This window comes from Puma concolor, chromosome D4, assembly GCF_028749965.1.
Source record: "Puma concolor isolate L17-30 chromosome D4, mPumCon1.1.hap2, whole genome shotgun sequence".
NCBI lineage: Eukaryota > Metazoa > Chordata > Mammalia > Carnivora > Felidae > Puma > Puma concolor.
The window spans coordinates 12,375,950-12,393,457 of NC_141679.1; the positions used below are offsets into that span (position 1 = coordinate 12,375,950).

A 17,508-nucleotide genomic window follows, 5' to 3' on the forward strand; every position below is an offset into this window, starting at 1 on the left:
AGTATTTTTCCCCATTGAGTGGTCTTGGCACCCTTGTCAGAAAACAACTGACCATATGTGCATGGTTGGGTTGTGTGTGTGTGTGTGTGTGTGTGTGTGTGTGTGTGTGTGACTCTCAACACAATTCAGTTGACTTACATGACAATCTTCATGCCAGTACCACACTGTTTTGATTACTATAGAACTTTGTAGTTGTTTTTGAAATTGAAACTGTAAGTCCTCCTGCTTTGAACTTCTTTTTTAAGGATTGTATTGGCTATTTTTGGTCCCTTACAATTCCATATAAATTTTCTTTATCAGCTTAATTTCTTAAAAGTCAGGTAGGATTCTGATAGGGATTATGTTGAATCTGTAGATGAGTTTGGAGAGTATTGCCATCTTAACAAAGTTAAGTTTTCCAATCCATGAACAACATATGATGCTTTTCCATTTACTTGTATTTCTTTCATTTCTTTCAGCATTGTTTTATAGTTTTCAGAGTATGTATTTTGCACTTATTTTATTAAGTGTATTCCTCAGTATTTATTCTTAGGAACACATATAAACTATGGACTAGGTCTTTCTCTCTTTTTTTTAATAATTTTATTTATTTTTTTTTCTTTTTTTTTTTTCAAAAAATTTTTTTTTCAACGTTTATTTATTTTTGGGACAGAGAGAGACAGAGCATGAACGGGGGAGGGGCAGAGAGAGAGGGAGACACAGAATCGGAAACAGGCTCCAGGCTCTGAGCCATCAGCCCAGAGCCCGACGTGGGGCTCGAACTCACAGACTGCGAGATCGTGACCTGGCTGAAGTCGGCCGCTTAACCGACTGCGCCACCCAGGCGCCCCTTTTTAATAATTTTAAAAAATTATTTATTTTGAGACAGACATGGGGAGAGAGACTGCTGGGGAGGGGCAGAGAGAGAGGAAGAGAGAATCTCAAGCAGACTCTGCATTGTTAGCATGGAGCCCAATGCGGGGCTCAAACCCATGAGCCATGAGATTATGACCTGAGATGAAATCAAGAGTCAGGATGGGACACTCAACCTCCTGAGCCACCCAGGTGCCTCTATTTATTTTAACAGACTACACTGTGGGGGTAGTTTTAGGTTCACAGCAAAACTGATTGGAAGACAAACCGATTTCTCATCTACTCCCTGCTTCCACACTTACATAGCCTTCTGCATTATCAACATCCCCCAACACAGTGGTACATTTGTTACAGTTGATGAACCTACCTTAACACGTCATTATCATCCAAAGTCCGTGGTTTTTACCGGCTTCTTTTGCTTAGTAATGTGCATTTAAATTTCCTCCATGCCTTTCCATGGCTTGATAGCTCATTCCTTTTTAGTGTTAATATTTCATTATCTGGACAGACCACAGTTTATTTAGCCAGTCTCTTACTGAAAGACATTTTGACAGCTTCTAAGTTTTGGCACTTATGCATAGGGCTGCTATAAAAATCTGTGTGCAGATTTTTGTGTGTATCGTAAGATTTTTATTCCTTTGGGCAAATACCAAGGAGCTTAATTGCTGGATTATATGGTAAGATTATGTTTAGTTTTATAAGAAATTGCCAAACTGTCTTTTCAAGTGGCTGTACCATTTTGCATTCCTGTGAACAACGCTACACATCATTGCCGGCATTTGGTGGTGTGTTTTGGATTTTAGCCTTTTAAATAGGTATGTAGTCATATCTCAGTGTTTTAATTTGCATTTCCCTAATGACACGTGGAGCGGAGCTTTGCCATATGCTTGTTTTTTATTTGCGTATCTTCTTTGGTGAGGTATCCGCTAAGGTCTTCAGCCAAGTTTTAATCAGGTTGTTCATTTTCTTATTTTAGAGTTTTAAGAGTTCTTTGTATATTTTGGATAACAGTTTTTTATTAGCTATATCTTTGGTAAATATTATCTCCCAGAATATGGCTTGTCTCCTCATTCTCCTGAAATCACGTTTTTATAATCCATTCTTCCAATTTCTGCCTATTACTTTGAGTTTAATCCATTTACTTTTCATATACTTACTGAGAAGGTAGGATTTATGTCTGTCACTTGGTTTTCTCCATGTCTCTTATTTTGCTCCTTAGTTATTCCACAGTTGCCTTGTTATATATTTTTCAGTGCACCATAGTTCCCTTGCTTCCATTATGCATATTTTTGACTTATTTTCTTAGTGACCACCCCAGGAATAGGATTAGCATCTTAATTTAGATCAGTCTAGGTTGTACTGACGCCAACTTAGTTTCAGTAGTATACAAAAACTGGTACGCTGTATAGCTCTGTTCTCCACCCTTTTTCTATTTCGTCATGGCCTATTTCTTAATACATTGTAGATCCAAGAAAATAAATTTATAATTATTGCAATACAGTTACCTTTTAAGTTAGAGGGGAAAAGAGTTACAAAGGGTATGTATGTAGTTACATACTATGTAGTTACTTTCACTGGCACTTTTAATTTTTTCATGTGGAAAGTTGTAGTGTCTTTTCATTTCAGCCTGGAGGCCTCGCTTGCACATTTCTTCCTACGGCAGTTCTGCTAGTGATAAACTCTGTTTTTATCTGGGACTGTCTTAATTTCTTTTATTTTTGAAGGTTCATTTTACCAGATATAAGATTCTTGGTTGAGTTTTTCTCCTGAGCCCTTTGAAGATATCCGCTAGTGCCCTCTAGAAGCTTCCATGGTTTCTGATGAGAAATCACATGTTGATCTTACTGAGGACCCTCTATACATGATAAGTCTCCTCACATGCTGCTTTCAAGATTTTCTGTTTGTCCACGGGCTTTTGACAGTTTGGTTATAATGTATCTTCAATGTGGGTCTTTTTGAATATGTTCCGCCTACAGTTCATTGACATTTTTGGATTTGTAGATTTGTGCCCTTCAAATATTTTCTTCTCCTTACTTTTTTCCCTTTGAGGACATCTACAATACATACATTGGTCACTTTGATGGTGCCCCACAGGTCCCTTAGGCTCTATGTACTTTTATTCTTTTTCTTTTTGTTTCTCAGACTGAATATGTTGTCAGTTGACATGTTTTCACTCATCCTTTCATCTTATTCGAATCTGTTGGTGACCCCTGTGGTTTTTTTGGTACAACAACTACAATTAACTATTCAACTTTGCAGAATCTCTGTTTCATTCCACTTATGTATCTGTCTTCCCAGAGGTATGTCAGCTAGGGTCTATTTGGCTGAGTTTGAGCAATTTCATTCCCTTTAAAATACCCATCACTATTTGGTGAGGCATGGTTCTCATTTTGCTTTAGTTCTTTAAACATGGTTATTTTAGTTCTTTGAACATATTTAAAATAGCTTGTTTAAAGATTTAAGTCTAATGTCTTTTTTTTCCTCAAGGGCAATTTCTATTGATTGCTTTTTTCCCTTGGGTATCAGCCATAGTTTCTTTCTATGTATTATATTATTGTTACAAATCAGACACTTTGAATAATATAATGTGCCAGATCTGGGTATCAGATTCTCCTTCATCCTCATGGTTTATTGTCACTAATTGTTGTTGTTTAGTGACTTTTCTGAACTACTTTTGTAAAGCCCATATTCTTTATAGCGTGTAGCCACTGAAGTCTCTACTCAGTCACCCAGTGGTCAGCTGATGATTGGACAGAGTCCCTTGAATCAAATCTCTAGTTCTTGCTGAAGGGTCCTGAGTGCATGTTGCGACAGGCAGTTTATAACTGTCTTAGCCTTCACTCCCTGCTTGTGGAGTGAGAGGTGAAAGCTATGGCCTTCTCAGGTCTTTCCTGAGCACACACACATTCCTATAAATTTGCATGGCCTTCTAAATTTAAAATTTCTACTGATCATGTCCTTATTATTAGGACTTTTTTGTGTCCTGTCCAATACAGTCAGTCTACCTCAAGGATGCAAAAATATTCTCCTGTTTTCTAGTGGTTTTATGTGTTCTTAGTTTTATGTTCTGTTCTGTGATCATTTTTAATTAATTTTTGTATATTTTTTGAGCTAAGGGTTGAGGCTTATTTTTTTCATATGGTTATTTTATTATTCCAGCACTATTTATTAGATTTCCCCATTGAAATGACCCTGATGGCCTCAGTCAAAAATTAATGGACTCTACGTGTGTAGGTCTGTTTCCAGGCTCTATTTTGTTCCAAAGATTTGTCTAGTCTTATGCCAAAACCATAGTCTTGATTACTATAGCTTGAGAGTAAGCCAGCTTTTCAAGATTGTTTTGGTTACTTTAAATCCTATTCATTTTCATATAAATTTTCAAGTGGTTTATCAATTTCACTGAAAAAACTAGTTGAAAAGTTGATAGATTGTTGAATTTACAGGTCAATTTGGTAGGAATATTTCATAGACTATGTATTCCACAAATAGGGTACTTTATTTAAAAATAACTTTGTCCTCTAAAAGGTATTTTTCTTTTATTGTGAATAGAACATGGAGAAAAGTACATAAAATATATAAGACATGTCCACATGGCCCAATTCAAGACACAGAATCCTGCCAGAAGTCCAGAAGTTCCCTACCTTGATCCCATCCTTGATCATGGTTCTGTTCTTTCCCAACCAGATGCAACTGGTTGAGCTTTATAATAATCATGACCTTTATAATCATAATTTTCTTGCTTTCTTTGTAGACTTGACTATTTTTAAAATTTTACATGAATGAAAATCATATATGTGCATATGATTTCAGTATATATGTTTCTTTTACCTTCATTCCTCAAAGAACATTTTCTGTATGCAGAATTCTATAATGGCAGTTACATAATTCCAGCACATTAAATTTATCATTCCCATACCTTCTGACTCTAACAAGAAGTTAGCTATTGACTTAATGTCTTTGTCTTCAATTACTTGTAAGATATTATCTTTCTATTGGTGTTCTGCAGTTTCAGTATGATGTAGATTTCTTATCCTGCTTTGAAAAAAATTTTTAGTATTTTTTCCAACATTTTAATTTGTGTTCAGTAGGAGTGTTTGTCCTGCCATTGTTGGAAATGGTAATTAACTTCAATGTTTAAAATAAAATCAGAATCTTAAACTTCTCTATAATTTCCTGTTTTTTCTCTATAACATCCTTTTAAAAATTAATTTATTATGACATTTTTTCATGTAATTTTATATTCTATTTTTGTGAGTGCATATACCACCACTGTAGGAAAATACCAATTTACTGAATCTCCTACTGTGTATTCAAGTTGTTTCTGATTTTTACTCTAACAAATGCCACACAAAATGCTTTAAACTTAAAAATTTCTTCACATGGAATAACTAATATTAAGACTCATGAGATCAATGTTACAAATTAGGTATGTCGCAACTTAGTTACAAACAAGAAAAAACTGGTGATTTTTGCTCTAGGGGACCTTAGACTGTAAGTGTCTACAAAATTTCCTTGAAAACAGAGGGGTGACTGATGCTGCACCAATACCACTTACTCACCAACCTTCCAGTATTCTCTCAACATGTCTACAGAGATCACTAGCGATTTAAGAAATATGAGAACACAAAAATAATATGATGGAGGCCCAATTTCAGCCCACAGTTAGCTCCCCTACACAGAGAGCGGACCTTTCGTTAATTATACTGTAATTACCGTGAGAAGCAAATAAGGAATCTGATATAAGAGATTTGTGTATCTTCGGAGGATTCTGATAGTAAAAGTAGAAATTCAGAAGTATTATGTCTGTTCTTCAGATAATTATAAGGAGTGGTAAGGGAGTTCTTCCTGGTAGCCAGGGTTACTCTAAGAATCTTTCTGTGAAAGAAAAGTTAGTACAGTAATTATTGCTTCTGTTTTCAAATTTTGTAGCATAGGGCATATATAATAATACTGTACTTCTCATAAGAAAAGGGCATACTGTAACTTGCTATCTTAAATAAAGCTGATGCCCAATCTAGCCATTTTGGAGTAGAATGGGAAAGATAGGAACCCTGCCACTTTTTAAAAAAGCAGTAACAACAAAAAAACAAATCACTGCTTCTTCTCCTAAAACAAACAAAACAAAACCAAAAAACACCAAAAGCAAAAATTTGAGGTTGCAACATGAGGAAAGTGCTAAATATATACAAATGATGAACGGCTTATCATATTTAAAAATTTTAATTAGCTAGTGTATCATCCTGCCTCTGTTTTTACTGTTAATCTTTCATTTCAAGAAGCATCCTATTAGGTAAAGCAATTTCCCAGGGACGCACTTTGCTAATATAAATTGTTGTCACACTTCTTATATAATCTGCCTACTAACTCAAACCAACACTGTCTTTAGCAAGCTAGTTCCCTTCCTTAGCATATCAAAGCGAAAACATTGTTTGTGGTACTTTGGCATGATGCAAATAAATTCTGTACCTTGTTTCCTACCAAAAATAGGCATAGGTAATAGTGCGTTATTTAAAATATAATCCTAAAGAGTCATGGGACAAGGCAGCAAAGGCTTTTCCCACAAAACAACTTTTTGAGTATTTAAAATCTGAGTAAAAAAAGTATCCACGTCATCAATACTTTTCAGAGTATACTTAGGTATTAAAGCCATTTAAATAACTGTAAATGCTGTGTCCAGCTTAAAATATATGGAAGTAAGGTTCCAGGTTAAGAAAACATGGGATAGAACCCCGAAATAATCAAGTAATTCTCTGCTCTATGCCTTCATTTAAAATGTATGAGAAAAAGCATATCTAGTTATAATGACTTTCATAAGTCAATTAGTCATTGTTAATGCACTCTAAAGACAAGTGTGACAGTTTCTCTAATTTGTTTTCGATATTTTTTTAATGTCCTAGACACAAATGACATTTTTAATTCCTTCTACAAGCGTAAGTAATCAAATCAGTTGGTTTCACTTAGACAACAGCTCACACATCCATCCCATTACCACCATCACAGCAATTAAACAGGACTGCTTGGCAGAATGGAGTGGAGTTTAAATTTTTTTTTTTTCAACGTTTATTTATTTTTGGGACAGAGAGAGACAGAGCATGAACAGGGAGGGGCAGAGAGAGAGGGAGACACAGAATCGGAAACAGGCTCCAGGCTCTGAGCCATCAGCCCAGAGCCCGACGCCGGGCTCGAACTCACGGACCGCAAGATCGTGACCTGGCTGAAGTCGGACGCTTAACCGACTGCGCCACCCAGGTGCCCCTGGAGTTTAAAACACCAAAACGAGTTGGGGCCCCTGAGTGGCTCAGTCGGTTAGGCGTCTGACGTTGGCTCAGGTCATGACCTTATGGTTTGTAAGTTAGAGCCCCTCATCGGGCTCTGTGCTGACAGCTCAGAGCCTGGAGCCTGCTTCAGATTCTGTGTCTCCCTCTCTCTCTGCCTCTCCCCTGCTCGCATTGTCTCTCTCTCAAAAATAAACATTAAAAATTAAAAAATATAAAACACCACCACCAAAACAAGCAAAAATAAACGCACACTTTCACTCATCTTAGGAGATGAAAAGTTTACTTAGAAATTGCAAACATTTAGCAAAGTTAAGACATAAACACTATTTTTCATATTCTACAGAAATACAATAATTTATAGCTGGCTTGGTACATGATCACATGATAAAAACAATGAAAAAAAAAAAAAAAACGATGGTTCATTCTACTTTTCTGCCACTTGTAACAACTTAATAAGTGTACCAGTAAGTACTGGAAGACAGATGCATAGGAAGATTAGAATCCTAGGGCTGTTTGTTAATACACATTATTATAAGAATAATATAAAAACAAAACAAGTACAGATACACAATTAACATGCAATTTAAGCTATTATTTTGAAGAGACAGGACTGAATTTAGTGAACACATTGAAAAATGTGTTAATAATGTGTTGTTATAATGAGCATATCATGGTATTTTACATGGCATGGAATTTCTTCCTCCTTAGATAATGCTTGGCAAATTGGAACAGATTGAGCTACTTCTACAGCAAATTTAAAATGTAGACAATGTGGATAATTGTATTAGATACTTTTCTAAGTATACTAATTTTTAAAGTACCATAATTTCGTGCCTACCTCACCATCTCCCCAATTTAAAATAAAGTCAAATTTTGTACCCTATGAACCTGCACGGTCCGATATAGCAGCCCATAGCCACACATGGCTATTTGAGCACTTACAAAGTATCCAGTCAGAACTGACAGGCACTGTGAGTGCAAAATACACAATGAATTTTAGAAACTTACCAAGGGGGGGGGGGGGAAGCAAAATATCTCCATAATTTTGTATACTGATTACATGGTGAAATATTTTTAATATATTGGGTTAATTAAAATAGTTAAGTTAATGTCATGGGTTTCTTCTTTAATGTGCCTGCTAGAAAATTAAAAACTACATATGTGGCTCCCATTTCTTCCTACTGGACAGTGCTCACGCAGATAGTCCACAGTCACTTATTAGCCTTAGAATTTAGCCATCCCACTTTAAGTAATCTGGAGTGCGAACTCCCAGGACACTGTAAGCACACTCTGCACATACTTTACTGCAAAATTAATTTTTATCCCTCTGCAAGATACAGATTTTAAGTGTAAAAAGAATTCACAAAATATTTAATCCTTGAGAAATGTCAATTACTATGTATTGTGAGAGCTAAAGGAACTTCAATGCAGACTGGAACACAGAGGAAAATAGTTAAAAAAAAAAAAAATAACAGTGCAATCAGAGGGAAACAATTAGTATCTTCAGTAAAATTAAGGTAGCCAAACTTATCTTTAATGCCCAGGATCTGACCTTGCACCACAGATCATATATGTAACTTGTCCACTGAACCACGACCTACAAGAAAATCTTTAAAAACCATTAAGCTGCAACTTAAATACTCCATTTTTTGGAAAATCTGCAAGCAATGTAAAATTCACACACATCGTCAATTCTAACAGCAGACAGTATCTGAGAACTATCCCTTAAAGTCCCACAGTGTTAAATAAGGTTAGCAACTGCTTAGTGTCTAAGAGACTTGGACTTAAAAAAAAAAAAACTTTCTTAGAGGCTATTAAAAAATATCACTGACCTTTTGTCATTTTCTTCCCCTCTTCTTTTTTAAAAAAAATTCAGTAATAGTGTGTATAAATCCCTGGCATATTGATACCACATCATCTTTTATTGTGTCCATCTCAAATACAAATTAATCTAGCACACATTTCATTATTCTCCCAGGAACACCACCAAAATATAATACTGAGCGGTCACCACAGTCAGAGGCCAGCATCACAGTCATGCATCAAGAACCTCGCCAGGAGGCGATGCCTAATTACACTTGTATTACACACTCTGTTCCTCACAGCTCAGGCTGGAATGTTTGTTTTTCAACCGTTTAAATCTGTTTACACTGAGTAAGCTCTGTCAAAGATGCTCTGAAAGTCACAAATGAGCAGATTCTGAAACTACTGTATCTTTCATAAAAATTTCTCCCTCATATTAAAGATGTTCTGAGAAAACAAGGAGAAGTTATTTAATATAATTCTGTATTTTACCATTACCACTTTGAAGACACTGGAAAGCAACCAAGTTTTAAGAAGAAATAAATAGAACCTAAGCCAGGTAACACCAGGTACACCAACAGAGAAACCGACTGTAGGCGTCTACAGTAATTCTCTCTCTCTCTTGAGTTTGGCAGCCTATTAAGACATTTAATCACATTTATTAATGTGCCTTGCACAAAAAGATGCTGCTTAAACTTTCCCCATCTCCTATCTTCAGACCGTGTTCTACACAAACAGTACGTTTATTGCATGTTACTAACTCCAGCCTAAATAAGCCTAGTAATTGATGCCAAATGATGTAATTTTTTCAGTTTCAAACATATATTGCTTTAAAAATATGCTCCTCCGTGAAAAGATAACAAGTTTCCTCTCCGAAAGCTGTTAATTTGCCATGAGATCAATAACTGACTAAATATTTATTGAGCACCTACTATGACTGCACTCAGTCTACACTCATTCTTTAACCACTAAGAAAAAGTACCTGCTTCAAATGCAAGATGACACTGGTGAGGGAAGATAATATTTGAGCACTTCTGACAAAATGCTTTATGAGTCACTATCTGAACATGTGAAACTGTTCACCCCAGGACATGAAAAAAAATCTCAATATGTATTACTGATCACTTTATAAAGATAAATAAACATTTGAAGTAAGCTGCATAGTACTTTGAGGAAAGTGATGGCCATACATAAAATTAAGGCTGATTCCCTAAAGGTATGAAGAAAAGCCAGAATGTCATGGTGCATAAGCATCCAAAGACAAAAATAAACATTTTACACAAATATCTGGTTAATTCAGGCAAATGGCACTTGTGTTAGGTTTCCAACTTTGCTTGAGGGGGCTGGTTTAATAAAGAAAACTGCTTTTAAATAGGAGCACTTTAAGCAAATATGAAAATAAAAACCCTTTAAATAAAATTCTCTGTAAAATCACTATATAAATTCAAGTTCCAAATCTCGTTTAAACATATATACATACATATATGTGAACACACACATATATATGCCTTAAAAGTATCAAAATTTCACTTACAATGTGATGCAGCTGTGTATCTTGCCTTGCATGGTTTGAAGCTAATTATGTACCTTCTGCACAATACTGGATTTCTCCTGAAGCCACGCATGTGGGCAATGGTGCCGAGACAGAGGGAGGCTAGTTTTCACTTTCTAGCCTTTAACGATTGCGCCCCGTTGGATTCCTACAAGGCGTGAGGCATCATGCAATGTACTGAACACATACGGGGTCTGCACACAGAACACTCTTTCAGGGAAAGTGAGGTTTTAGGACGCAAAACAGTTGTCAGTTTGAAAACGAACGGTAATCATTTCCTGAACAGGATTTCCAGAAACAAAATGATGTCAACTGAAACACCCCCACCTCTGCCCAACGTGGAAAACAATACATTACAGAAACTGTTTCCGCAGAAGACGTTAAGAGAACATTCATAATAGAGCCGTAGGGACTGAAGCAGCGAGGTGAAGAGTGAGGCAGGCACAGAGCATCTATGAGCTACTGCACTGGTAGGGGTTTATAAAAAATACTATCTATACTAAAGTTTTAAGAGCTAGTAATATATTTAGCATACTTTTGCCTTTTCTTTTTTGCCACTGAATATAAAATTTTGTCCTAAATTTACTAAATCTTCTACACCCTGAGGAATAACAGATTAATAAAAGAATGCCAGGGTCAGCCTTGTGGACCATATTATTGTCCAAAAAGCACAACCTGTAAGAGCTAATATTCTTGGAAGCACAAAGGTTCATCAGCAGACTAAGCTACTCCTATTTTTTTTTTTAGCACAGTTTGGTTTTACAGTCTTAACATAACCTAACGAGAATACAGATGTCCAGGTTGAGAGCCAGAGGTGCCTCCTGCAATGCAAGCGCGCGCGCGCGCGCACACACACACACACACACACACACCTACAACTGACACAATGGTTTTCTGTCTCCACTATGAACTATGACATATTGCTGCCATTTAGGAATATATTATTCAATAGTCCTCTGAAAAGCACTTTGGAATCTTTAGCTGTATATTTTTATGAAATTACAATTAAAAGTTATCTGCAATCTTGAAATATGGACTCTCTATCCCTCCCCTCTCCTGTAACCAAATACATAAAATGCCATATTTTAAATTTCATCTATTTACTTCTTTTCCTCCAACACAGAATTTGGGAGGGAATTCTTAAAACCCTTAAAGTGAGGCAAAGGATTCATTTATGACAACCATACAGCCTTTCTTTTCAGGCACAGTGCCACTGTTTCCCTTGAACATGGGCCGCACACGTTTCGGACTAACCTGTAATTATGCACACGCTGTCCTCTAAATACCTCCAATCCCCAAAAAGTTAGTTGTCACAGGGAAAGAACTAATTCTTCTTGGCAGGGCGCTTAAAAATGCTAACTAAGAAATACAAACCAAAGCATCCTACCTGCTCATATCAGTATGTCATGAATGGATAAAAAAACTCCACGGGACCGTGTCTAGCAACTGGAATAAATAAAATGAGTTACAATCAACTGTTTGATAAAAATTCTGTCCTTTGTTTTCTCCCTAAACATTAATCTTGCTCCCTCCAGAAATAAGAAAGGCACTCAAATTAACAAGGTATATATAGCTATTGTTTCAAAGACACTGTGTGACAAGTAGGATTTTCAGGGCTGATTTTCTTTCCTGCTCGCTGCCTGCATGCCAGGGCACATCTCCACCTTGCTGTGCCTCCAGACTTCTCCAGTACACAGGAGCACAGTAAGGGTGCATCTAGGCATGGGGAGGCGGCAGCATGCAAAGTGCCAGGGGCTGCACCGTTCTCCTGGAGAAGTTCACTCAGAAGTCAAAAGTTTTTAATGGCGCTGTTCGAATTCCGTAGCATATTTTAAATATCTGAAAGGTCTAAAATTTGATTTACTAGTAACAAAATAACTGTAAGCTTACAAAAGCTTTCTGCAAAGAATATATGTTATTTCCTTTTATAACTAAACCTTTAGTATCTTCTGTAATTAAGAGGGACTAAGATACGGATTAGACTGTTGTATAGTCAGTGACAGCTGTACTCCTAAATTAATATTTAGCCCATGTCAAATACTATCTTGTGCTACAGAAAATTACTAATGGTAACTTGTTCTCAACAATATTAAAAGTTCTCTTTATATAACAAGCATAAATTCACATGACGACCTGAATTCATCTAAATCACACAGTCTACCACCATAAATGCTTTCCTACAAACTGCCACGTAAAAGTCAAGGAACTTTTGTTTTCATATCTTGTGTCACATAAGCCCTTATCTGAAGATTTAAATGGCTTTTAGTGACAACATGTGTACATTTAATCCTATTAATAATGAAGCCTTTAATCAGAACCGTACCATAGGAATAAGGGATATGACTGAGAGTCTGGGCCCAGAGTTTCCAAAGACGTAACAAAAATGCTAAAACCTGGAAAAGAAAAAGGGGTCATTAACAGGTATCTAATCCTTAAACCTAATAAGAGAAAAAGAAAATGACTCACACAGGTTTAAGAAATACCTAAAAGGTCTATAGTTCAAGCTGGGGAGGAGAAAAGGAGAAGCATAAAATGACTATCCTTGCACAAATACAAATCAACAAGTCTTTGAAATCAAAGAATTCCTTCAAATGCCCCAAAGAGTCTCTGGCTCTGTTGCCAAGATCTGTCCTCCAATACCATAAATGAACAGAAAGTGGTGTTCTTCATGCAAACGAGCTTTGTTCTATGAATTTTTAATATATATTAAAGTACAGTTAATTCATAATCATAGAGCTGCATTTCTTGGCTGGGATTTAACAGCTTAAACAAGGTCGTTAAATGAAGAAGAATCATCTAAATTAACTTATTCTATATGTAACAGCTCACCTGTAGTATCATGAGGCTAGAATGTATCATTCATTCACAATCCATTGCTCTAACTTATCAATTTCTCAATCATAACTCATTCTATCCATTACTCATGATCAGTCTTTCCCTTTTTCAGTGAATCATTTATTAATTTGATAAACATTTGATAAGTCCTCGCCATGTGCAAGGCACACAGTAGAATCTGGGAACACCAAATTACCAAAACAGGTATACTTAAAAAAAGGTGGGGCCGGGGAGGAAGGTGGTGTGGAGGTATTTACAGATCTTATTGCTTTTGGCTTGTCAGTAGTATTCTTGATCCACAGGACAGTATGATGGCCGACTATTCTCCTAATGAAAGTTTGATGAAATGTGTCAATCAATCTAAACTATCTTTTTCTTTCAACAAGGATATTTATAGAAAAAAAGGTAAAGACTAACAAGTCCCTGAAAAGATACATCCTTTCCACAGCATGAACTTATTCACTCAAAGAGATACTACCATGCTACGGCTAATGAGTTTAGATGTCAACCATTTAGGAAAAAAACACAACCATATGGGGCAATGCTAGGTTTTTCTGTGAATCAGCACTTGAAAAATGCGAATGTTAGAAATTAAGTAGCACACAAAAGTCACAAACGCTAAGTATCCTTCAGATGTTTGTGTTTTTACTGCCTACTCAAAACTTTATTAGGAAGAAGAGACCGAGATATCGTAAAGGACTGCATGGCTTCATAAGAGGGTGTATGAAGGGCCTTAAAACACATGAAGGCAGATAACGTCAAAGGTGGGCAGGGCACCGTATGGAGGGTAAAAAAAAGGCGCGGAGCCGCTGGTTCACAGGGGACTGTCTATACTCCTGTCCTGACACTCTCACATCAAAGCAGAGGAAGCCCTATTACTTGGGATACTGAAAATGATGCTTGGAAGGGAATACTGAGTGAGGCCAGGATCTGGCAACATGTATCCAGTGGAATGGGCTGAATCTCTCCTGTCATCTCTGTGTAGTCTCCCCACTATCCCCTGCAGGTAGAGAAAATCATCAACTAATGGTTTTATCCACAGAGGTCTAGGTAGACCTTGAGGTATTTGTAGACAAAGGGCCATGGGATTATGTTCATAATGGCAATTATTTTCTTACCTAAATACTATGAAATTTTGCCCCAAGAGAGAAAAGCAGATTCTGTCTACAAGGGCCAGGCTGGACAGTTTTTCTGGTATTCTCAAGTCTCCCCTGACAGTTTGCTACTCAACAAAATCTTGATGCACAAATAAAGAACTTGCTCTTTTCCTAAGCTTAAGGCAGTGTGCCTCGCTCAAGCCCAAGGCTTCCATAATATATACTAGGAGAAGTCTGCCTTTACATCTGTCCCCTCACCCTAAAGGTGACCTAGCAAGTAAAAAAAACAAGCAAAGCACGGCGGTCACTTACTTCTGCAGTGTGGCATCCTACACACACACACAGGACAACAGGCGGTTTCCATCATTAGGGGACCTTTGAAAGGGCAGTTCCTGTGAATATTGTGTGTGTCTGTGTGTTTAATGGGGTAGGAGATTCGGTGGAAAGAGGACGGAGAATGTCTTCAGAACACATCCTTAAAATTAGACAAGTAAGGAAAAACATACGAAAGTGAAAGTGTCAAAAAATATGGAAGGGACTGGGAGAATGAAGAAGAGATAAGTGGAAGGGAAAGAACAAACACAGACCATTTACAAAGGGGGGAAACGTATTCAGAAAGTAAACATTAGCCGGCCCTTTTCCCACAGACCTGAAGAACCCAGCCCTTATTACTGAGAAATAAGATACAGCTGTTCGGTGGCTACTTTGGTACCTCATCCCTGATAAGTTTAGTATCAAAGTCTTTAAGTTGTTTTATTTTTTAAAATAAAGATTGAAGACCTAACCTTCAAAATCTATTCTTTCCCCCTGGCTTTTGCCAGCAAATCTGTAATAACCACTTCATAAAAATGGTGTGGTTTAAGTGTATCCTCAAGAACTTAAATTTTTACAAAGGAAGATTGTTTATGGATACATTTCCATGCATATTTCACTTTTCATGGTGAATTTAAAAGGAAAACAAGTAGTAATAATTGAAAATGGCATTCCAGGTTAAAAAAAAAAAAGGGTTTATATAAGGGCTAATGGGAGTGTTTTTGGCCCATACCAAATTTGAGGTAAAAAGAATCTATCAAAACTAGTAATAAAAATAATTCCCAGTACTGCAATTACATAAACTCTTAAAATTAGTTTTTCTTTTAAAATAACCACTTTAAAATGGATTACACATTGGAAGCATGTTTTTTATATAAATTCCAATACTTCTGACTTTGGTTACACTGGTCGATAACTTGAATCGAGAAAGAGACATGATTTATATTTTTGCAAATCCCATCTATCTGGCCATTTGATTCTCAAAGCAGTAATCAGATGGAGTAATTTTGAGCTTGTACTATTCTAAGGCTGAACTACAACTTAAAATTTTAATTGAAAAAAACTAGCCTATACAGCAAGCAACTGCACTGAGGTGGGTAGATGGGTCTGTTAACCGATTAGGAGAACCAAATGAGAAGAAGCTTCACATATAGAAATATAAAGGATGAGAAGAAGAAAAAAATTAAGACTCACTGTTTAGCAGGAAGAAACTACATACACAGTTATTTTATCCCCAAAGGAATGCCAGTTCTTAACAAAATAAATAAAATTAAAGATTTACTATGGACTTTTAACCTAAAGATGAAGAACACATACCAGCAAACAATTCATGCGACTATGTAAGAAAGGAAAGCAATATTGCACTGAAAGGGGGACCCTTGCAGGACTAATCCACCTCTCTCACTGACTCAGCGTAACCAGCCACTTCCGGTAGGCACTGGCAAACCTGGCCTGCTCTACGTTCCGGCAGGTGGACAATACTTGATCGATGAACCTATGCTCCATCTCCAGGCCCCGAGAGTCTGGAGCTGGGGTCCGCTTCAGGCGTTTGGTTTCCTGGGAATAGCCTTGCTTGCTAGAGTCATTCAGCCCATCCACCTCCATGGCCTGAGACATGTGGGGGCCTCCTGGGATGAGGTGCAAGTCACTCGAAGTTCCCCCAGGGCTGTCTGCAGGTGACAATGGGGTCACACTGTGAGGAAACCTACCACGTAAGTGATGCTGAAGGTAGAAAATATGCCGCCTGTGAAAGAGGAGGGGGAGAGAATACAGAAAACTCATATCACAAAGTCAAGCTTTTTAGGAAAAAAAACAAGCTGGTAATTTTAAAACATACTGTACTCAGTTCGTGGCTCCCGTGGTAACCCTGAGTTACCTGGAGGAAGGAGGCGGAGTAGTTACCCTGAAGTCTCTGCATATTTAGACCAGAGTCTTACAAGCCCAGATTACTGGACTGTGAGAAATAATACGACCCCCAAAGGATTTTTAATATCACCGACTGAGATGATGGCAATCACCTGGCATTGTTACTCTTTGTAACTACAATCGGAAATTAGAAAATAGGTCGTAGCCCAATCTCTGCTATAAAAAAAAAAAAAAGCAACAACAACAACAACAACAACAAAAAACAGAACCAAAAATTAACTTCACTGATATCCTAAAACAGAAGTGAATTAACAAGGGGATTAAATAGCTCCGCTAGAGGCGTAGTCCATGGACTCTATCCAGTATTTCCTCTAGTAAGAACAGGTCTTATTATCTAAAAACCAACTTAACTTTCCCTGAAATCTGTCACTATAACTATAGTCTCATTAAATATCCCTGCAGCAAGGATATCTCATTATTCATATTAGCAACTCTAAACTCTGAAAAGTTAATTCTGTCCATTTCCCCAGCATATTCTGGAGTAGACAGGGAGCATATAATTTACCCATTTTATAGAGGATAAAACTCAAAGGACAGATAAGGTGCCTAAGGGCAATGGCTCAGTAGTAGAAAACTGGCCTGTATAACATCCAGGCCATCCCAACTGTCTCTTTTCCCCATGCCCCACCCCAAACTTCAAATAATTTTTATACAAAGCTTCTACTCTGTTAATCTAGCTATCTCTTCAACACAAACATAATTTTAAAATTTTCTCAACCTTGCTACTGATGTACCTAAATATAAAATAGTAACAAAAAAATCTGTAACACCCCAATGACATGGAGGTTAGTATCTATCTTGTCTCTAGAAAATGTGGAGTAAGAGTGTCTCTTTAGTACGAGAAAAAGAAATT

At 36.9% G+C, this 17,508-nt stretch overlaps 1 protein-coding gene across 3 annotated transcripts in view; it reads right to left on the bottom strand.

Annotated features, from left to right (window-relative positions):
- Positions 1-7,393: 7,393 nt before the first annotated feature.
- Positions 7,394-17,508, bottom strand: part of PTAR1 (protein prenyltransferase alpha subunit repeat containing 1) — a 50,818-nt gene continuing 40,703 nt past the window's right edge. For 2 of the 3 annotated variants that reach the window (XM_086684981.1, XM_025931599.2), the window contains exon 7: positions 7,394-16,473. In XM_086684981.1, coding sequence (XP_086541107.1) covers positions 16,131-16,473 — 343 coding nt within the window. In that variant the 3' untranslated portion in view covers positions 7,394-16,130. The remainder of the gene's footprint in view (positions 16,474-17,508) is intronic. The other variant, XR_015243450.1, reaches the window with a different exon arrangement.